This window comes from Heliconius melpomene, chromosome 7 (assembly GCF_056956725.1).
Source record: "Heliconius melpomene rosina isolate 202511_hmr_F chromosome 7, ASM5695672v1, whole genome shotgun sequence".
Classification (NCBI taxonomy): domain Eukaryota; kingdom Metazoa; phylum Arthropoda; class Insecta; order Lepidoptera; family Nymphalidae; genus Heliconius; species Heliconius melpomene.
Genome location: NC_140395.1, coordinates 9,702,684 through 9,724,780, shown reverse-complemented (window position 1 = coordinate 9,724,780; position 22,097 = coordinate 9,702,684). Strand labels below are relative to the sequence as shown.

Sequence of the window (22,097 nt, the reverse complement as noted above, 5' to 3'; positions counted from 1 at the left end):
TAGTAGTATCAAACGTATTTTATTTGTCCTATTATAATTCAAAGGTACAGATTGCGGCATTTTTTTTAGCTTCACGCTTTCAAATATTTATTTAAATTTATATTTCCATTTCTTCGCTCTGGTATCCAGGCAAAGCGCGGCGTTCAGTTCCGCCACTCAACACGCAATGCCTCCAGAATTCGGCGGAAAAATAATCTTTTACAGAATATGCTTCTTAAGATACTTCTGAATGTATATGATGGTATTCAAATTAAATTCATTATTAAATTTGAAAATGAAAAAAATATTTTAAATAAAAGTATTATAAAAACATATGTATACTTTTCTTCAGTGTATTTAAAAAGCTGTTAATTATATTATATAATTTATTAAGATTATAAAAACTGTTATAACATTTATTTCTTTTTAGTTTCTTTATCATTTCAAAATTTTGAAATTTTTGTGTATATTTAAAGAATGAGCACAGATTTCATTAAAAAACCGTAGAATATGAACTGCCTAAACCATTTCAAGTATACGTGTATATGCTACTTAGTCCCAAAAAGAATTTGTTTATATTTAACTATAAATATTTATAATCCAAAATTTCAACATAAAATATAAATATTATACGGTTGAGAAAGCACTTTTATCGCATAAAGCAATCTGAACAGCACATTCTTGAGTAATAATAAAATAACTAATTATCTCAATTACAAGGGTAACAAGCAACTTTCGCTTTTGCTGCCATACTACAATCGAAATTAATATAAGTATAGCTGCATATACTATATCATAATAAACCTTACATTTTATTTGCTTTTATAAAGTTAAGTAAGTAGAATGCAGTTTCAATTGTTGTTTCTTATAAATCATGTCAACAGCAATATAAAATTACCATTGTTAATTAATGACGTTTCTCTACGTGATTGTATGCATATTTGAGCACGTTCTATAGTAATCTCTTTTATGCTGGATTGATAATAGATTATAGATATATTAAAATAGTTAAAACAATCAAAATTCAATACTTAAGTTGAATATTTTTGCTCTTCTATTTATGTGGTAAAAAGTCAGAATTAGGGAAAAATTAAAAATAAAACAAAAGGTTTTCCGCCGTCACATTCCATATATTGTATGAAAACAGAACAGTAAAATTTATGAAACATCAAATTTTAAAACTATAGTGTGCCAGATAATATAGTAAATCTTTGAAATATAATAAAATATAACGCTGCTGTAATTTTACATAAAATATACGTTCACGATTTCATAACAGCGAATGCAACCTATCCTCTAAATGTAAATAAAATGAATGGTGAAATTAGCGCCATCTATGATATTATTAAGAAGTTACATATTAAAATAGCCCTCGACAAATGGCATGAGTGACAATGCTGCTCGACATTAGACTTAATGCAAACGACTTATCTAGCTTAACTAGAAATTAAATGAATAATTATGTCATCAAAATTTAGTTAACTCCATTACGTCCCGCGAGGAACATTCGATAGACCGCGGCGAGTGCCGGTGCGTATTCTCTTGGTATTGGCGGTGTGAGGGAATTATTTTATGAGGCCTTTCGCCTTGAACAGGTCGCGCATGAGCCCCTTGATGTAGCGTATCTCGCGCTGTACGTCGGAGCACTTCTCGCCGAGGTCCGCGTGCCGCTTGCGCAGCTCCGCCTCCTCGTTGAGCAGCACCTCGACCTCCGCCTTCTTCTTCTGGCGGTAGCGCGTGGCGGCGTTCTTGTTCTGCTCCTTTTTGCGCGAGCGCCGGTCGTCACCACGCGCGTAGGGCTTGCCACGGGCGGGCGCGCCCCACTCCTCGTCGGTGCTGGAGCGCGGCGAGCACGACGGCGACGAGCGCGACGACGCGCACGGCGACGGCGAGCCCAGCTGCGCGGCGCCCTGCCGGATGAGCTCCTCGAGCGACGCCGCCGCCTCGTAGTCGTAGGGAGCGGCGGGCACGGGAGAGGACGCGGGGGCGGCGGCGAGGGGGGCGGGCCAGTGGTCGACGGGCGCACACTGCGCCTGCTGCGCGTAGGTGAGCAGCAACTGCGTAGCGGGGCCGGGCGGGCTTTGAGGCGGCGTGAGGTGCGTGAGCTCGACCGCGTCGTACACGTTCTCGAACTCCCGCAGGAGCTCCTCCTCGGTCGGCTGCGCCGTCTGCGGAGGGTAGGCCGCCGGCGGCAGGGGCACCAGTGGCACCTCTACGCGCTCGGGCACTTGGGGTATGTTCTCGAATATAGAAAGTTCCACTTTCTCTTCTAACCAGTTAGGAAATATGTTTTCTGTTAACAAGAAAAAATAAATCATTATATATATGTAATATCATATTCAAATGTCGGGTAAATTAAATTTAGAACTATAATTAATATGTTATAGTTGTTCATTGAATTTATTTTGATACAGATAACATGTACCAGTATAACATAATATATGTTTAAAGGGGAATATGTAGATGATAAACAACAATAAAAGGGAGTTTTGAGTTTCTTATCTAACTGTAAACTTACTTAATCTCAATCAATTAAATACGTAAACAAGAAACCTATATGAAACAAACAATACGCAACCAATCAATTTTATAAAATTTTTGGTCGAGTGATACTCCTTAACAATCGGGAATGCGTGGTTGTTATATTCTATATATTCATATGAATTAATTTAATATCAAAATCTGGTAGCTTTTGTTCCATTCTAATAACTATTCGAAAGCTTACATTATGAATTAATTATAATGTTTATAAAGAGTTTAAAGTATTTAGAAATGTAGCAAAACCATCTAGCCAAAGAAAAAGACAAACAGGTCTGATATGTGATTACGTTATGATAAACACATGAACCACAATAGACATAAAAATTTAATACCATATCTAAGAAAGACAAATATTAAGTACATAGAATACTGATAAACATTTATTTTATATTAAAATATTTCAAATATATGTTTTATTAATACGCGAAACGATATTGTCATTCTAAGTAGACAACAGTCCTATTTGACGTAAATGTAACTGTACATTTTGTATAACCACGTAACTCCAGACTGTAAACTCTAACAAATATCTTATTTAACTGAGATTTAAAAAAAGTAAAAACTAAGGGAATTAATCCTTGGTTTTTATATTTAGGAAAAAACCAAGACTAGGCCTATAAACTATTGAAGTATCCTATTTGCACAGAGAAATTTATTATTAACTTAAAGACAACAAAAGTATACACAAATAAATAATTGCTGACTAAGCACCTTCTCATATTACATGTACTGACTATAGCGACGACTATAGTTAATAAAATTGATTTCTTTAGAAACAGCTTTCATTGTCTGTCTTCTTATTATAATCCAATAAATAACAACAAGGCGAATTCAACAATTAAGATTAAAATCATTTATTAATTATTCTTTAAATAGAACACAATAATATTTAATAGGAAAATATTTTTTAATTTCATCGTTACAAATCAGTAAATTCCCTTAAGCTATTGTTTTCTTATAACTTGAACGGTAATGTCATGTTTTTCCTTATGACATTTCAAAAGCGTTAAATCAGATAAACTCTAGAAGTATGTTTATAATAACCGATAGGGTATTTTTATTAGCCACGTTGACGATCTCGTACACACTCGTACTATCAATTGATCGCAATTGACAATGTCTGGGTTCATGAATCTGATTTCTTTTTACGATGAACGACAGCATGCGTCCATTATACAGCTTGAAAGTTATTTGAAAAAGTATATTTTGGAAAATATTCGCGTATGTTTTCAAAGATCGTGGTACAGTTAGCGACAAAGATAACGAAGATGAGTGCGCCAACTGCTGACCCCTCGATAAACTTGCACAATCTCGTACAGTTCACCGTGGTGCCCTCGACTTGGAAACTCTAGATAAATAGGAATTTACGTCGCGAAACTGTTGCTTTGTGTTCAATTTTTTAAGGCTAATGTGTATAACGGTGTATGCTAGAAACTATCCTCGCTGATTCTAATAAATAATTCATTTTTTATAATGAGCTATTATTTAAAATATTGTATTTATCAGATAATAAATAACGCAAGAAATTTTAATGGCACAACAAAAGATACTTTAAATTAACATACAACAATGAAAGAAAAAGTGAATATTCATTACATTGCCTCTCATTGAAAGAAATTTCAATTGTATAAATTTGTTTAAAAAAAACTAATGGATTCTGTACATCATTTTAATTCACACAAAAAAAATATGATGAACAAAGTATGTCTGTTGTGACTATACGCCATACAATATACAGTAATCAATTCCTCACTGACCGACCAGAATCTATATCAATAATGCGTAGGAATGGAAACAAGTAGCCAATAAGTCGCTTTAATTATTGGGCGAGCAGCGAACGAGGTCGCCTTGGAAGCTAACTGGTTTATCAGTCGGTCGTGGCACAAGCGTGGAAAAATTTCGCTCAACGTATTAATTGCTTCTAGACATACTGTACGAACTGCAACTGAGCCTTGTAGAAAAATAGTATAATCTAAGAAATATAGAAACACAAACTCGCTCTATAGTGAACTTGTACCATACACGAGTTAAGCGCCACGTGAATAAACGAGGCAAATTACGCGTATCGATAAACAACCTTTATGCAATGCTAAGTAAGTTGAAGTTATGTGGGTGCATTAAATCTACATCATAATTTGTTTTTTTTTATTATTTATGTTGATCATTTATTCATGTTTTCTAATAACGTACAAATGACGAAAAAAAATATGTTGTCAACAGATCGAATGAACATAATAAATAAATGGCTTGTTGTATATTTGACAGGAAAACTGGTTTATATATATATATATATATCAGCATACTTCGTAGACAAAACGCAACAGCGCGCGCAAGTAGCGCTGCATAACCTTACAAAATATGCAGAAGGTAAAGCGTTTAATATTAAATGCCGTGATAAGCAATAATTTAGTTTTATTGAGAAATGACAACAAGAATTGGAGCGTGAAGACCTTGAGATCAGATCTCAGTCACCGACTCCGAAAGGACACGATCAAAACAAACAATCTAACATTGACACATTTCAATAAACAACGTACCAGCATACAGATCTGCAAGTGCCATCACGAATTCCAAAATATATTAACAATATAATTGTCCTCTATAAATGTTCTTACTGCTACAATACAGTTCTAACTATACTTCTAGACGTTAAAATAGGCAGTGGTATTGCAGAAACTGGAATCCTCGTGGTGCGAGCTATAGTCGTCGGTGAGAGTCAGGAATCGGGCACAGGAACCTAACGTCTCTTTACAAGTTTTTGTGAGTTGAACACTATCTCCTTATTCCAGATGCAGCGATAGTGGTACTTCATTCTAACGGCGTCCGAGAGGAGCATGGACGTTGGCAGGCATAGGTCGCGAGCCGAGCGCGAGCGCCCGTGGAGTGCTTCTCGAATTGAAATTATTGTCACGGGTTAAGACCAACAAGCGCGGCGCGAGACCCGGTACTACTGAGTGCGCGCGCGCATACGCCGACACCGGACCGTCGCGCCTTTCCCCTCCATACCTCAGCGCCACTCAAACCTACTGAATATTACTTTGTGCCACTAAGAAATGTTATATTAAACGACATTCTCCATTCAAAGAAATTATTTTTATGTATCTTAAGAATTTGAAGGAAATTTGTTAATTTTAATTATATATCATAAGTCTGAGAAAAATATATGTAATCACTTAGTTGTAAAAAAAGAAAAGAGTTTCGTATTTATTATTTTAAATTTTATATTATTCTTTGTAACATCTATGATTTTATTTTATATAAAAGCACTTGTACTTTTACTTCAGTTAATCGAAGCCAATAATTAATACTTCACATCTCTCATTAAAAAAACAAAGGCCATGATTTTTATTTTTTCTTTCTACTTTCAAGACTTTTTTATATTAATTATATATATAACAATATGTAAACATCATATTATAATATGAAAAAAACATAAAAAAAACTAACACCAACTAAACATTTCCTATAACATAAATAAATTGTCAACGATAAGACATTTTATATTCCACACAGTAAATTCTATTCTGAATGCCAATTAGCCTATAATATCATAATACAATAAATTCGTAAAACATTTAAAATATAAACAAACTACCAATATATCAGAAAATTATCATCGCAATATTTTAGTAACAAGTAATTAATTAGTAGAGAAACGATAAACTAAGCAAACCACGCGGAATGTTCGTGACATGACATAAGACAGATCAGGGGTGTGTCCTTTTAATCTGTTCACGTAAATAGGCACATGTTCAATAACGATTGTTTGTATTGTTTATTGAAATAATTTATAAATTTCATAATTTTTCGCAGCTATTAAATTAAAAATCCTCAATAATTTTCCTTAATGCTCAGCTCAGCTCAAACAATGTACTCAAAAATGCTTAGGAAAAACAGTTTTTCTTTATTGAGTGCAGGAATAGAGTGGGGAGGGGTCCGTGCCCACCTCTGAATAGTCTTGCACCCTTGGAATATTGGCATATATCTGTTCAATGCTAAAGTGACCCCCAGAAAATAGATGTTTCTGTTCTTTTTACTATTATTAGTTATATAATTATAGCAACCTTTCAAAATAAATTCACCGAGTATAGATTTAATATAATAAGATGACTAGTATATATTTGGAAGTTATAAATTGATGAAGGTATTAACGTCGCAAAATTCGAATTTCGATAGATTGAGTACGCATGAGTAAATTGTTATAAAAAAAACTTTACATGGCATGTTTCTCCGCAACGAAAATTTTAATTAAGCTTTTTTAATAATAATTTAATAAGTAAATGTTTGTTTAATATAAAATTTCAATGCATAAATCTGCCAAACTCCGAAAATGCGACATTTCACCATTATTCATATTTTCAATTATCCTACGCACACAATTAACCACATAATTTAAATATGAACACTGCCACTAAATCAAATTAGTTATAAATATTAAAAATAAATGGCATTTCTATCTTAAAGTTGCAACAGTGCAAACTGCAAATATAAACTGAGTCACACCTACATGTTTTCGCATTAGTGGTGAATAGAATCTACCCACATTTTACAAATTTCGAAACAATACAATTCTTTGCCTCTATATTGCACATATCTAAAATAATATGGAAGAAGATGTAAAAACACTTATAGAATGAAATACACATGGTTTTTTAAATTCTTGCCTGTTTTTGTCCCTTTCTAAACGCACGTCTTCTGATAAACTCGACGGATTGAAATTAAACTTTTTTATTGTATATATATGAGACCTACGCAGGATCTAGACTATTTTTGATTTTAAATAATAGCCGAACTAAACTACAAGAAACAATGAAATGCCTCCTGCAAAAGTTATTCAGCGTGATATACACTTTCACAAATAAAAATTATTGAAAAGTCAGACAGCTACGTCGAAGCGGCGGCAGCGTGCAAACGGGGATGGTTATAAGTTCGATTCTGCTCAATACCAACCTTTAAATTTCTGGATCAGAGATTATAAACAAATTATACAACGTTGTTTAATCGTGTCACTTTTTTGCTCATAATCTCGAAATTTATTATATGTTGATTAATTTTTTTCATCACGAAAACGATATTATAATATATTTTTTTTTATGTTTTTCCTTTTATTTTTTTACCTGAGCCACATCGCTCGGTTATTGTGTTAATGATGGATATAGTAATCAATATGGAATTTTAATATATTCATAATTAATACAACCAGTAATAATGTAGTATGGTTATATTTTAATATATTTCAGTTCAATCTGTATCACAACTTTAACAAGGAAATGGGTTAAAAATTATTATATTCTCCTACAAATGAAATTAGACAAAATAATTGCACACAAAAAATGCAAATTGCAAGTAGAACTATGAGACATAAATATGCAGCGTAGTTTAAGCAATGCATGATTTAAAATTTTTTTTTTGCGTCACGGTGTATCCGCATACAGCCGGGTGGGCAGAGGGAGCCCAGTGTCAAGACATTCCATTCCCTATTTTTAGCCGAATTCTGAAGGGATTACGTGTTGAGCGGCGGAACTGAAAGCCGCGCTTTGCCTCGAAACCAGAGCGAACATATTAAATATTTAATTTCTTCGAAAGGGAATCGAACTCACAACCTGTCGCTTTTACAGTCACACGCTTTTGCCCCTGCGCCACGACTGGCCTCAAATTTTAAAATTTGATATTTCAAAACCTACGTAGGACGAGTCATTTCTTTTTCTTTAAAAATTCTTGCTCTTATTATTACGAATTTAGGGAAAAAATTACAAATATATGTTTTATTATGTCCAAGACTTACTTTCTTAGTAAATTTTCACAGTACTACACAAATAAAATGTATAAACCTGTAAATGTACTTCATATATAATAATTATTTCTTACAAACTGAAACAAATAACATAATAATGACCTATTTGTTGGAATTGTCAGATTGTAAATTTATTAAAATTTAATCATCAAATTAGAGCACTATGTGTATATTCTATATAAGCTAAACTTAAATATAATTTAGATAAATATAATTATTGAAAAAATAGTTTAAAATAATAGCTTGAAAATAATTATTAAAAAATAGGAAAATTCCTTTTGTATTTGATACTCCATTGATCGAGGAAAGATTAAAGGAGCCAAGTTACAACGCAAAATGTTGCAAAAACGGAAGAACTTCAGAGCTCCCGAGGGTATGATGTCTCCGAGGCCTTTATAAATTGCTCTCAAGTCTCAGATCGATCTTGAGATGCCGTTTTCATTCATAGATATGTATTTTCAATGCAGGCCTTAGTTATTTTAGTCATTTGGATAAGCAGCCAAGGCCGCAGGTAAAAGCATTGGCATTACAATATGACAAAAAAATAGCAACAGAAGAAATTTCATCTAAACGTTTTACTTAGTTTAATACTTCACCCGCACATAGCCGCGCATGCAGACCATTTACAATACGATTTATCAAGTAAATGAAGAGCATATTATTATGTTAAGTAGTAGTACTAAATCTATAAGGATTGGTAATTAGATTTAAATATAGATGATATTTTTTAATTATCCTTAATTCTCTATAAGTCCTTTATACAAAAGCTATGTCTCATACCATCTCTAACTTCACTCAATTAATACATTGGGTGACCGATTTATTGAAACAATCCGCAAACGAGATGTGAACTACCAATGTTCAATAAAGTTTAAATGTACATATGTACATTTCAATATAACGTATATACGTTTCAATATAATTACCTCGTTTGCATTGCGTCTCCAGCTGCTGCAGAAGATCGTTGGCGAGCTCAGCTGGGCTGGGCTTGATCTCGGGCGGAGATGGTGGATATAGGGTGTTTGATATGTCATCTTGTAAAAATTTGCCCGATTCTATCTTCGGTGCAGCGCCGGAGAACGACTTGAATAGATCTGTTGACATAAAAATTTCATGATAAGCCTAAATATTTCACACACTTAAAAATGTAGGCTAATATTATAAAGTATTTTATGAAAGGAATAAAAATAAATTCATCATAATTATTTTGGATATTTTCTTTCAATCGTGCAGCAGTTATAATAACGTCTTTGTAATTAAATTTCCACAAAAAAATATTTATGATACAATCAATTCTTAATGTTTCACTTTCCTAGCTCACCATCATAAAAAATATTATGGAAAATATCTGACCAAAAATAACAATGCTTACTTTGTAAAAGAGAAAACTGGAATTCTCTACACAGATCACACATTCCGTTGTTTTTGTAACAACACATTTTTGAATTAAAATTATATATTTTATGATAAAAAAAAATTAAAGCACACGAGTGTCGTTACGCTGATACGAATTGTAATGAGAATAATGTCTGCAATTCGCGTTATTAAATTGAAGAAGCTTCAAGGTAAAGAGCTTAGATAAGTGATGTACAAAATACGAAGAGGGGCCGAAGACGTCAATATATATATGAGCGGTATCTTACAAGATATTACGTCAAAGAAACGCCCAGATGTCGTGATGCTTTAAATCTCATTTGATAATGTCCGGACAATAAGTTATGTTTTAAAAACATGTTAATAACACGATCACTTCCAACTGGAATGTAAACTAATTTATATATTTCCATTGTTTCTTATAAGCCTAGCTTAAAGTCAGGGAATGAAAATGTCATGTAAATATGTAATTACAAAAATTCTAAATATTTAGAATTTCGACACACGCGTGTCGACGCGGTGAGGGATAATATTTTTAGTAAAATGAGGAAAAAATAAAAGCAAGCAATAGCAAGATCTGCTATTAGCATAAATAAAAATCCCTCTTTTTAAGGCATGACGAACGAAAAAAATTTATTAATATATCATATTTTATAAAAGAAATCTATAGATTTCATATAAAGTTTGTATGAAAATTAACTTTTACTGTTCTCTTGATGGTATTTTGCCAAAATTACAAATATGATTATATACAACCGACTTTACAATAAATACGAAAGTTACAGATTATGTAGTATATACAGACACGCCTATCTATCTTTTAAGCACACTCTCTCTTTATCTCCATATATACCTACAGACTACTGTTTACCTACTGAGGCGACAAAGTTCTCTCTATTGATATTTCGACACACCTCCTTCACTATATATATATATATATATATATATATATATATATATATATATTTATGTGATTACCTTGTAAAAAAAATCAAGTTAATTTTCTTGCGAATTGTATTAATATTGTAAGGTATATCTTGTAAATTGTAAATAGATTTCTGCATTTCTATAACAAAACTGTAATGTACCCTATTATAATTTAGTACTAATATATATTATAACTGTTTCTTTTTATAAATCTGACTGTATATTTTTTATATAATGTCAAGTGCTAAGTCGGGTGTTTTACTAGTATTGAACGACAATTTTATCATCTATTTGGGTGATAAAATGTTTAATGCTTCATATAATATTAAAATTGCTCGTCATCTTTATTTCTACAACCAGTCATTGTTTGACTATATACAATAATTTTTTCCCCCAAAAGTTGAATAAAAGAGCTAAAATGTTGTCTTTTTGCCTTTTAAGGAGTAGTTCAGCTCTTGTTTGAAGCTCTTATTTATCTGGATTTTTTTTTACTTTCTTATTTGTTTAAGGGCATAACCTAAAATGAAGAGTAGAGTAAAATAAACGGATACACATAGTATATTATAGTATAAGCTATATTCAAAGCAATTGAATAGATTGTCAGTTTATATAGGGGGCCGCGGTGGTGAAGTTTTTGAATTATTTCCCACTAGGGAGCTGCTTATCCATATTTAATATTTTCATTTCCACCTCGAGCTGAGTTCCACAACTCAACGCCTCAAGAATTCTGCGGAAAGTGAGCAATTGCCAACAAGTGCCTTAATGGGAAACGGGAAGGGTTTTAGGTTCCTTCTGCCTACCTTGCTATATTCGGAATACGGTGTCACATTAAAAAATATAATAATATAAATGGTAAAACGTCGAACCATGTATTTTGTTTTAAGGCTTAGGAAATCTAATACAAACGTACTTTACAATGAAATCAATCGAGTGTAGCTAAATTATGAAATTAAAATACCAACCTGCGTTAAGTTAATCAAAGGAACATAATTTGTAAAATTTAAAAACAATTCTTACATCATAGTAAGTTCAATATGAGAATAACAGGTTATTTTTAATTAGAAACAAGTTAATATAATGGAAACAGTTTTCTCTAAGATATATAGATATACCGTTGAAAACATGCTAGAGAGACATTGCTCAAAACAAATATGTTTTTGAATACGTTGACGTCAGTCATTTCTTAAATGTAAACTATATTGGACCAATCACACTGTAAGCAAATGATTATCAAGACACACCCACGTTTTCAGCATGGCAACCAATAGAGAGCATTTAAGTTTAAATAAAGACTGGCGTGATAGTGATAGTGGAAGTTTATCATGTATGAACGGAATATTGTCATACAAATAGATTTCTGCTATGGAATATTTTAGGATCTTATTATAAAAAAAACAACGGTTCGAGTGAGCAAATAATATTATCATTTCTTCAATTATATATAACAGAAAGCCAATGTAAAGACATTCACGTTAAGTACGTGTACACTTCATCTTGCTTAAGATCATTGTTTTTCAGAATAAGGGCTTACGACATAATTAGATAGGAAAGGCTAATAAGATTTTAGAAACATTAAAAATAGAATATTTTTTTGTATAAGCTATAACAAGACAAAGAGAAAAATATTCATAAGTAAACACAGGCAGATAAGCAATATTTGCGAAGTGAAAATTAAATAAATTAATACCTTTCAAGGTAGTTATGTAGAATATAACAATTTCAGTTCAGTCTTAGTGATTTTATAATAATGTGATGAAAATAGTATCAAAAATGTATTAATTTGAACGTTGACCAGTGTTATGTGCTAATGAGTTTTAAAGGGATATAAATGGTTTATATAAATTATACTTCAAAGCAGGTACGTGTGTTATTTTCTAATAGGTACATATATGACAAAAATTACTAAGTCAAGAAACCAGAAGACCAGCCAGAACCAACACACAGAAGGCTGATATGATGTCGATACTCACAGATGTTATAGGACTTTTCTGAAATTCAACAAATATGTTCGATTTCCATGATGTCAACATTCATCTGAAAACAACTAACCGGCACCCACCAGTATGAGCCGCCTTAACTATGCATTAGGTAAGAACATCACAATAACAAATATAAGAACAACACAAATATAGAAATAGGGGTTTTTGCTGGATGCTCTTGTTGACAACTACTAAAATCATTTAATTTAAGCTGATTTTGTTTCATTTCCAAGCATCTCTGGAAAAACCTGGTGATACGTAAAATACCGCTGATTCCGTTCAAAATACCGCCCTTCACATCATATTATATCTCAAGTAAAAGAATCTAATATCTCATTGTGTGTAAATATACAATAATTAACATATATTTGGTGTTCACTTTCAATACAAATATTACTTAAAAAATTAAAATCTGTGACACTTTTCATTTTGTTTCGAAAATGCAGGATAATGTGATAAAAATAACTTAAGTTGTAGAAAATTATATCTTTATAATAATAATATACAAGTACCAGCACTGTTATACAACTCACAGAGATGGAAATATACATGATTTTGTAAGATAATATACAGATAGTTGACCCGGGCATCTTATCGCGTGCATGAGGTGAGTCTGTGGGGGGGCTACCGTCGCCACTGTCGATTGCCTAACGAATTATACAATAATAATGATAACACAATAATGATAAATTAAATGTTAATAAATATTTAGAACTAAATGAAAAGAATATTTTTACTATCCTTTCTTCGTCTACAAAGTTTTAAATGATAAAACTATATTTAGGAATTCTATAGTCATAACAAAAAGTTATAAAATAAGATAATATTGACAAATAGAATAAGCAAAATATGTTATAACGCCGAATGGAATTTTACTGATTTAATGATACAATTTATAATAAATGTAATAATAAAATAAATTAGGAACATAAAATGCGGAAAGACCTAGAAGCAAGGAATACGTGAAATGAAAAGTTTATCAATGCCAAGGTACATAATATGATCGTTTGATAACAGCGTCAAACAATTTAAAAATTAAATAAAAGAAAACTAAGTAAATTTTCCATGCCTTCATCAGACTTATGTAAAATTTATTTACTTTTGGCATAGACGTTCTAGTAGACTGTATGGCAAATGTACTAGTTTGTATATTAGTAATTATTTCGTAACATCCGCAATAACTACAAAACATGAATGTACAAGAAACTAGAGTACTAGTGTATTGCCATGACCTCCTTATTAAGCTTCAATATTATTTCAAGAGCTAGCCGTAACATTCGCTTCAAATTCCACTTAGCTACTTTCCAAATTTAAATAATACATTATTAGTGCCCTTGTCAAGGTTTTCTTAGTCTTGTTTTCTTATAAATGTTTCACCCTGCTTTATATTAATTTAATATATAGTATGCGTTTAATAAATAATTTAAATGTATAGATTGCAAATCTTCACATAATATAATAAAATTAATCTATTTCATATTATAATATAATAAGAAATAATACTAAATCAAAAAAAAAAAATTGTTGAATTTAATCTATCTATCTTAATCCAGATTTAAAATATAATTCATTCATCATTTATTAAAGAAAAATAAAACAAAAACAACTAGACAAAAAAAATATAGCAGTAGAGGACCACATGAAATATCTAGTAGATACTTGGTCTCATTAATGTAAACAAAATTACTGATGCAATAGTGTTTTTAAATTACAAAGTTTAAAAAAATAGTTTTCTTTATTTAAAATATGATACAAGTATTTGCATAAACAAATCTTTATGAACATAGATTCAGTCTTCCAAGTATTTACTACAATAAGTATAAGAGAAATATAAATAAAGCGCAAAATATCTAAATTGCTCTATAAAATACGCAGGAGCAGAACATTGAGGTTACTTTAAGACTAGAAAAAAAACTAAACTTGAACTTCTTCTACAAACTATAAAAAAGATTGTGAACACTAGTTTGTTCTTCGTAAAATTTATTTTTTGGAAATAGTTACAATTTTATTTTATAAAAAGAATAATAGAATATATTATATACATCAGAAACAGTTTTGGCAAATATCAATTTTATGCTTTCTTCTGTGCAATTACTTCTATGCAAATGGCTTTTTCGCATTTATTTTTTATAATGAGTATATTTTTTCGTTGCTAACCTCTACGGTTTTGTCTTGTGATGTACAACGCATTAGAAATCATCCCACTCATTGCACATATATGTCTTCAAAGTCGAACGTTTTTAAACGCTTGATCATAAATACTGATGACAGTTTCATGCTATGCATTTCCACAATTTTTTTGGAACTCTTTGGCTTTTTGCTTTAGCATAAAGTAATATAAAGACGGTAATCTATTAAGAAGATGCTTTAATAAGAAGGCGTTAAGCACGGCGGTACTCAACGCCGTCCCTTTAGAAGATGAACCCAGTCCTCGCATTTACAACAAGACGCTGCGCCAGGATACCATAAATATACTTAATCCTATTTAACATAATGTCTATACTGTTGAATCTATTTAACAGAGTACCTATTTATATCGTAATTTAACAATTGTTATTTTGTTGTAATTTAACATAGTAAAAATATTTTAGCACCATTGTTGCTCAGTTGAATATGCGTACCATAACAGCAGTTCGATTCCTTTTTCATTGATTCCTAATCTATCTATTTTATTCTTAAGATATGAGAGATAGGTGGAACCCATTAAAATTTTACAGGGCTGCTTGGGAACCTTTAATGGGTTAATAATAAGCCCCGCTGTTTATCATAATTATATTGGGTTTGTTGTTTCATTTTACATTTTACGCAGTAGTTTTTATTTATTTTTTATATCATATTTTTTTTGTTAATATTTATGAGTTTGGTTATTAGTATTATAAGACGAAAATCGCAATCTTATTATTTCATTGATAGAGGAAATAATTAAAAAATAAGCCACGATATTCCGTTTGATTCAAATAAATAGTGGGGAAATCAGAATTTAAGGATGAAATTGAAGGCAAAGCATTCCTTACTAAATTGCATTAATACACTTTAGCAAAATATTTGATAATTTTTCTAGCTGCATTCATATCCACATTTGTGTTGTTTATAAAATAATTTCTTTTACAATACTGTATTTACAATATTTGTATAATACACTTACATATTACGAAACACATATACGACATTATCAAGGAAGCATTGTATTAATAGTACGTAATAAACTTACTTAATATTATCTATAGCCTTTAACCCTTAAAAAACCAGGAAAACAAAGGAGATTGATAAAATACGTCGTGAGATGAAAAATATTAATAATTAAGATTAATAATGAAGATAAAACATAAAAAATATAATAGCTATATTTAAATATAGCATAGAACAAAATTTATTTATTATTTTATTAATTAAAGGACTCATTGGTCATTAAACAATTCTAATCATTTTATATAGCAATCCCCACTAGTTTATGCTCTGGTTTTTACGGCAAAAAGATATTGTGAATAAAGATTATTACAAAAAAAAAGAAAAGTACATTAATATAAATACTCAGGAATTTAGTTAATACAAAGGAATTTAGTAAAACATACAATTATGTAGAGAATTTGTATAATTTGTTATTTTTAAAGAATTGGGTTAAAAATATGAAGTTATAATTAAGTACATGTATTTTTTAGTTAGCGCATACGCATTTAACTAATATGGCGCCAGTAACTCCCCTTCACCTATATAGTGACATCACAGACGTCTGTGTATAGAATATTAAAATGCATATTATTTGGCCGTTTCTATGTGTTGTCATGATATACTTGCACAATCATCAAAATATATAATAAAATAATAAAAATATAATATAAATATTTAATTTCGTCAATCATTGAAAATTGAGAATTCTGTACACTAGAACAATTCAATTAAGCATAAAAATATCGCATTGTTATAGATAAATTATTCATTATCACACTTTAATTCTTCAAAATTGAAACGTAATATAAAACAATGGGTTATCTATTTAAACAAATATTTTTAATTAAATAAAGTTACATAAATATAGGCCTACTTAATTATAATGAGCTGTAATCTGTATAGCTCATTGATATTTAAAGATTTCGAGAAACATATTCGGAGAATCCTACTATCATAAATGTAAGTATGTCAGGATGGTTGTTTATTACACTTTAACGCAAAAACTCCTAAACTGAAAACGTCAGAATAACGCATAGACTACAATTTATGTAAAGATTTTGGTATAATTTAGCTATAATATACCAATAAGTTTAAGAGGGCAAAGCTGCGCGCGTGTCGCTAGTTTACCTAAAAATGTTAAGTATAAAGCAAATAGTGGATACAAACATTGTATTCGTTATTTAAATTGAACGAATCATAATTTAAAAAATATAGTTAACGAATACAGAACCTCCTCCTTTTAGAAAATAGAAGTCGGTTAAAAGCAACATTATTTTTAAGGTTTAATGTCAACTGAAAATCGAATGTGAAATAAAGCAGTTTTTGATGCCTTTCAAATGATATTCATCGCGTTATTAAAACCTATAAGGTAGATATTATATTATTATTGTAGATAGTATATTTCATATATAATGAGTGCAAACGCCAGCAAACATAAGTTTGTCAACTTAAATGAGACTGACTCGCGCTTGGCCGGCATTTTTACATAGTACATTAATATGTTTATTTGTTGAACAAGGAAAATTGTTCATAAAGTGTCTGATAAAAGCTTCAATCATAGAAAATATAGTTCACGGCCGTCTAGTAAGTCGCAAGCCAATTGACGTGATTGGGCTTAATTATCTATATAATTTCTCGTTATCGTTTAACTAACGGCTTATGTAAGCGTTCATTCAATTCAAATGGTAGTACTTTTCCAATATAGAGATCTGATATTATTATTATTTCTTTCTTTTTTCCTAATAATTTCGGCAGCAAAATGTCATATCTAAATGAAAATTTTATTATCTATATATATAAAAGGACAATATGTTCCTACCGGGGTAAGACGCACGCACAGCTGTAACCGCTGTGCGTAGAAACGTGAAATTTGGACATATATTTATTTTCGTAATCTGGACACCCACTAAGAACGGATTTTGAAAAATTATAGCCCTAAAGGGATAAAATAGGGCTTTGAAAGTTTGTATGGATTTATTTTTAAATCGGCACCGATTTTTAAAAGATTTGAAATTCAGACTGTTAAAAATTTATTTAATTGAACACGTTTCATGGTTTTTTAGAATTCACCAGTTTTATATAAAATGTATGTTAGTATATAAATCAGTAGATAGTTATAAAGTTAATATTACCTTCATCGGTGTTAAAGAAGTCGGCGTCGAGCAGCATAGAGCATTCTTTTTCAGTTAAGAGGCCCGCGGCCGAAGCCGGAGCCAAATTCCACTGGTTCGCGCTCATGTTTGATGTCAGTTATAATTTCACTCTGAAAAATTTTAATTTATTCAAAATCAATATTTAAAAGAAAAATATAAGTAAATTGTATAATTTACGACACTTTTTAAAATTTTGCAAGTTTTCCTATTTATAATACTGGCGACTCAAACGCGACTTCGCCCGTTTAGACTTCTTAATATATTTTAGCCAAATTTTACAAAATATTCGTATAAATTATAGCCATATAGGTATATTATTTTGAAGTATAAGCCATAAAGCCTGTAAAGTTTCACGTAAGCCTATTCAGTAGTTTTTGCGTAAATCTGGGGCAAAAATTCATCCTCACAAACTTTCACCTTCTACTAATATTAAATTAGTAAGTAAAAGTTATAAGATTAGAAGGATTAAATAAATAAATTCAATTCAACTTCAACTTTAACTTTATAAAATTAGAAATGTTACTTACCAAAGGAATAATTAGGAATCGGTATTGATCGAGATCCGTTAATGCTGATGATAGTGGTCGAGGGACGAAGGTATCCGTTGAAGGCGCCATGGTGGCACTGTAAATTGAAATATTTATTAAATATTAATTTTAAGTACTTACATATAATTATACAAAAATAGGATGACTGTAAACGCGATAGGTTGTGGGTTCGATTCTCAGTCGAGGAAATGAAATATTTAATACATAATTTCATTTCTTTAATCGGCGTTTAATTCCGTCATTTAAAATGTTCATGTTCACATGTTTTAATGTAAACAGAAAGACTTAACACTAGGTTCCTCTGCCTACCCTGCTATGTGCGTGCAATGCACTAGCTTAAGTACGTAACATATGGGACAGATGCAACATAATATATTGAATTCATCACAATCAATTAACACAAACAACAAAACCCCACAATGCTTAGAGACATTGTTGCAGTGGGTATGCCACAACAAAGCTTATCCTTCATTAAAATTTAAGTACATCATCATCATCATGTCTGTCTTTCGACGCCCACTGGTGGCTTTAGGCCTTCCTCAAGGATCTCCACAGGATCACTTACATATGTTTTTATTGAAAAAAATGCTTGAAATAATAAAAAATATATTTAAATTTTCTTAATTTAGTAAAACCATTTGTTTTGTTATTTTTGATTTATTGAAGTTTCAACTTATGGTGAAAAATTGGTGAATACTATTCAAAGTTCAATATGTTGACAGTAAACTATCTAAAATATTAAATAACTAGGCTATCTCTTTGTGCTAAATGTGAAAAATTCAAGATGGCAAAAAATACATAATCCTAAAATTGAAATAATAATGGGACATTGATTACAGGAATTGTAAATAATTAAACACAAAACAGAAATATAATATAGCAGTTATCAATTTCTATCAAAGGTCAGACTTAGGGTATCAAAAAAAGTTTACAGTCCTTAATTTAAAAAAATATTTTGATAAGTGGACATTTTAGAAGTTATGATTTTCTATTATATATTTATTAACAAAGGAGACTGGATTTTCTGGCCCTCAATTCAACTTGGTACATGTGGACATTTGATTAAAAGACAAATTTTGAAAAATCAGAACTAACATAACTAAATATTTAATACAAAATTTGAGACTCCTAGCATTTGTAGTAACAAAGTTCCATACAAACTTTCAACCCCAAAAACAACCCCTTAGAAGTTGAATATTGCAAATTCCCGTCTTAGCGAGCACCTACGTCCTATAACTCCTATGCAAAATTTCAGATTCCTAGCACTTGTAGCTTCCGAGATTTCGTGATGAGTGAATGACCTTTCGATTTTATATATATAGATGTATATGGACATAAATATTAACTATATTTAACCACATATATTTATTTAATGAGTTAAACCTAGCACTTTTACCAACTTGTTCTTACATATTCATATTCATTCTTATACATATTCATTCATTTTGAAAGTGTGCTTCAAGCACAACAATTAAACTTCCCAATATCTTCTTTTCTTCTTTTCCAATTTATTGTATTTAAAACCTAAACATTTTTATTATTGTCAATTCATGCATGTAATTTCAATTGAAATTTTAAATATATTAATTCAATTTAATATCTTCCCTTTATAGCCATAGAATGAGTCAAAATCAAAGTATGTTTCCCTTAGAAAAATTAAAACCCAAACATAGAATAAGCAGGAAAATAAACAATACAATAATTGCATGTAATTTTCCCTCTCAATAAGAGTTAGGACTAAGCTAAGCTAATGGTGATGGAATTGGTTTTTTATACAAAAATATTAGAGATGCTTTAATAACCAAAATGAAATTTTGATATCATTTTACAATAAATGCTTACTTTACAGGTAAGCTATGCAATTTATTCATGTACATGTGTTAAAGTTGCCATATGGTAATTTTTTTCTTGGTCTATCACTCCACTGCTATTATCGACCACAAAAGTTATTATTTACTAACATAAAATTATTTTCTGAGCTTTGATACTGTTATGATATTTGTTTTATAATTGTTTATAGCCTGTTAAAAATTTATTTAAATAAAAAGTATTGTGGAGTAGAGATATTTTTAAAACTAATTAAGTGTTCAGATTTAAGGCAGTTGTAATTTATTCTACTATCCACTCTGGATTATATTTAGAATTTTTAGTTATATTTTTCCAATCAAATTGTACAAATACACAAGTATTAGTTCAAGTAACTCAAGTAATCTGTAAGTGATGAAAATCCTATGTTAATCTATTAATTATAAAAATATCCCATCATTAAAATACAAAATTAGTGATATCAACATTCTAATGTTACATAGAGCCTTTTAAGCCTAAATGTGTTGAAATCTAAGTAACAAGTGCACATTACAAAACATTTCACAACATTGTAAAGGTTACAAAGTTGTAATAAACCAATACTCAATTTTAATAGCTTTCACTTTTATAACTATAACCCCTTATTTAGTGGCAAAATATTATCTATAACCATTTAACATTTCATTATATTATATTAAGAATTGAATATTATATTAAAATTAAATATATGTATTCCTTAAAACAAAAATCAAGTATGTTATGATTATTTTTAAATATATATTTATATATCAACTATAACTAAAGAGGAAATTTCTGAGTCAATAAATGTAAAACATAATAGGAATTCATCCATTTCATTAGAATAGTGAATAAATGCATTACAATTTGCTTTCCAAGTACCTGTAATATGAAGATCTAAGTGCGCACGAATATGACTCAAGCAGTTTGTGAAAGCTGCATTCATGGCGTAATAACATCCGACGCTATGGAATTACCACTAACAATTATATCATTTTATTTTAGAAAAAAAATAATAAATTTTAGTACTTACAGCATTTTTATTATTTTGTGAAGGCACACGCAGGTGTGCAAAACGTTTGAAAATCTAGAAACCCATCTTAACGCAATATATAGCACGAAAGGAAACAAATAACACGTCTTTCTACTTTTGAGCCATGATGAGTAATAGACATAGACAGAGTTCAGAGTTACCCTATACAAATTGACAAAGACAAGTGTCAAGTATGTCCAAAGTCAAGACATGTTCAGTTTGCTAGTTCAATTTAAATTTTATCGCTATTTTATCTTTATGATAATTACAATGAGTCGTACACAAAAATATTCACAGGCTTAACTATGTCTGTAACTTCTAAGTAACAATTACATTTATAAATACGGACTTATTATTCATTAATTTAACTTATAATAGTATACTAAATAATAAAATACATAAAATAAATAAATAAATTATTATTTGTTCAAAAAACATTCTATAGTAATGTTTTTCTTGTCTAATATGGAATATCACATTAAATAGTACGTCAAAAAAAATGTTACTTTTAATGCATTGCTTACACGTTTGCCGAAGCTTGCCAAGAGTCCACAAATACAAGTGTGTACACAGGGCTTTCAACGACTTGGGAGAACTTATCACCGATCCCAATCTCTGTCCGTTGATCAAATATGTTCTGTGCCATTGATGGTGTTCACGCCTTGGCATATTATTTTCTTGTTAATTCAAAATAAATAAATACTCATAGGGTTTATTTTTTCATTTCACGATTTATGTCCATACTGTATTACACGTGACATAGTTATAAATACATAC

The 22,097-nt window shown here is 30.5% G+C and overlaps 1 protein-coding gene across 1 annotated transcript; it reads right to left on the bottom strand.

Moving 5' to 3' along the window:
* Positions 1-1,088: 1,088 nt before the first annotated feature.
* crc (bZIP transcription factor crc) lies at positions 1,089-21,480 on the bottom strand. The gene is made up of 5 exons (XM_085188672.1): positions 21,321-21,480; positions 18,443-18,539; positions 17,895-18,025; positions 9,241-9,408; positions 1,089-2,272 (listed from the first exon to the last, which is right to left on the bottom strand). Exons 3-5 carry the CDS (start codon positions 17,998-18,000, stop codon positions 1,545-1,547), a joined length of 1,002 nt encoding a protein of 333 aa, XP_085044798.1. The 5' UTR covers positions 18,001-18,025; positions 18,443-18,539; positions 21,321-21,480; the 3' UTR covers positions 1,089-1,544.
* Positions 21,481-22,097: the final 617 nt, after the last annotated feature.

Excerpts from the sequence above, each read along its gene's own strand:
- crc (XM_085188672.1), bottom strand. The coding sequence starts at position 18,000 with ATGAGCGCGAACCAGTGGAATTTGGCTCCGGCTTCGGCCGCGGGCCTC. Across the intron at positions 9,409-17,894 it reads CTTCTTTAACACCGATGAAG|ATCTATTCAAGTCGTTCTCC; the intron begins GTAATATTAACT and ends TTATGTCAACAG. Across the intron at positions 2,273-9,240 it reads GGAGACGCAATGCAAACGAG|AAAACATATTTCCTAACTGG; the intron begins GTAATTATATTG and ends TCTTGTTAACAG.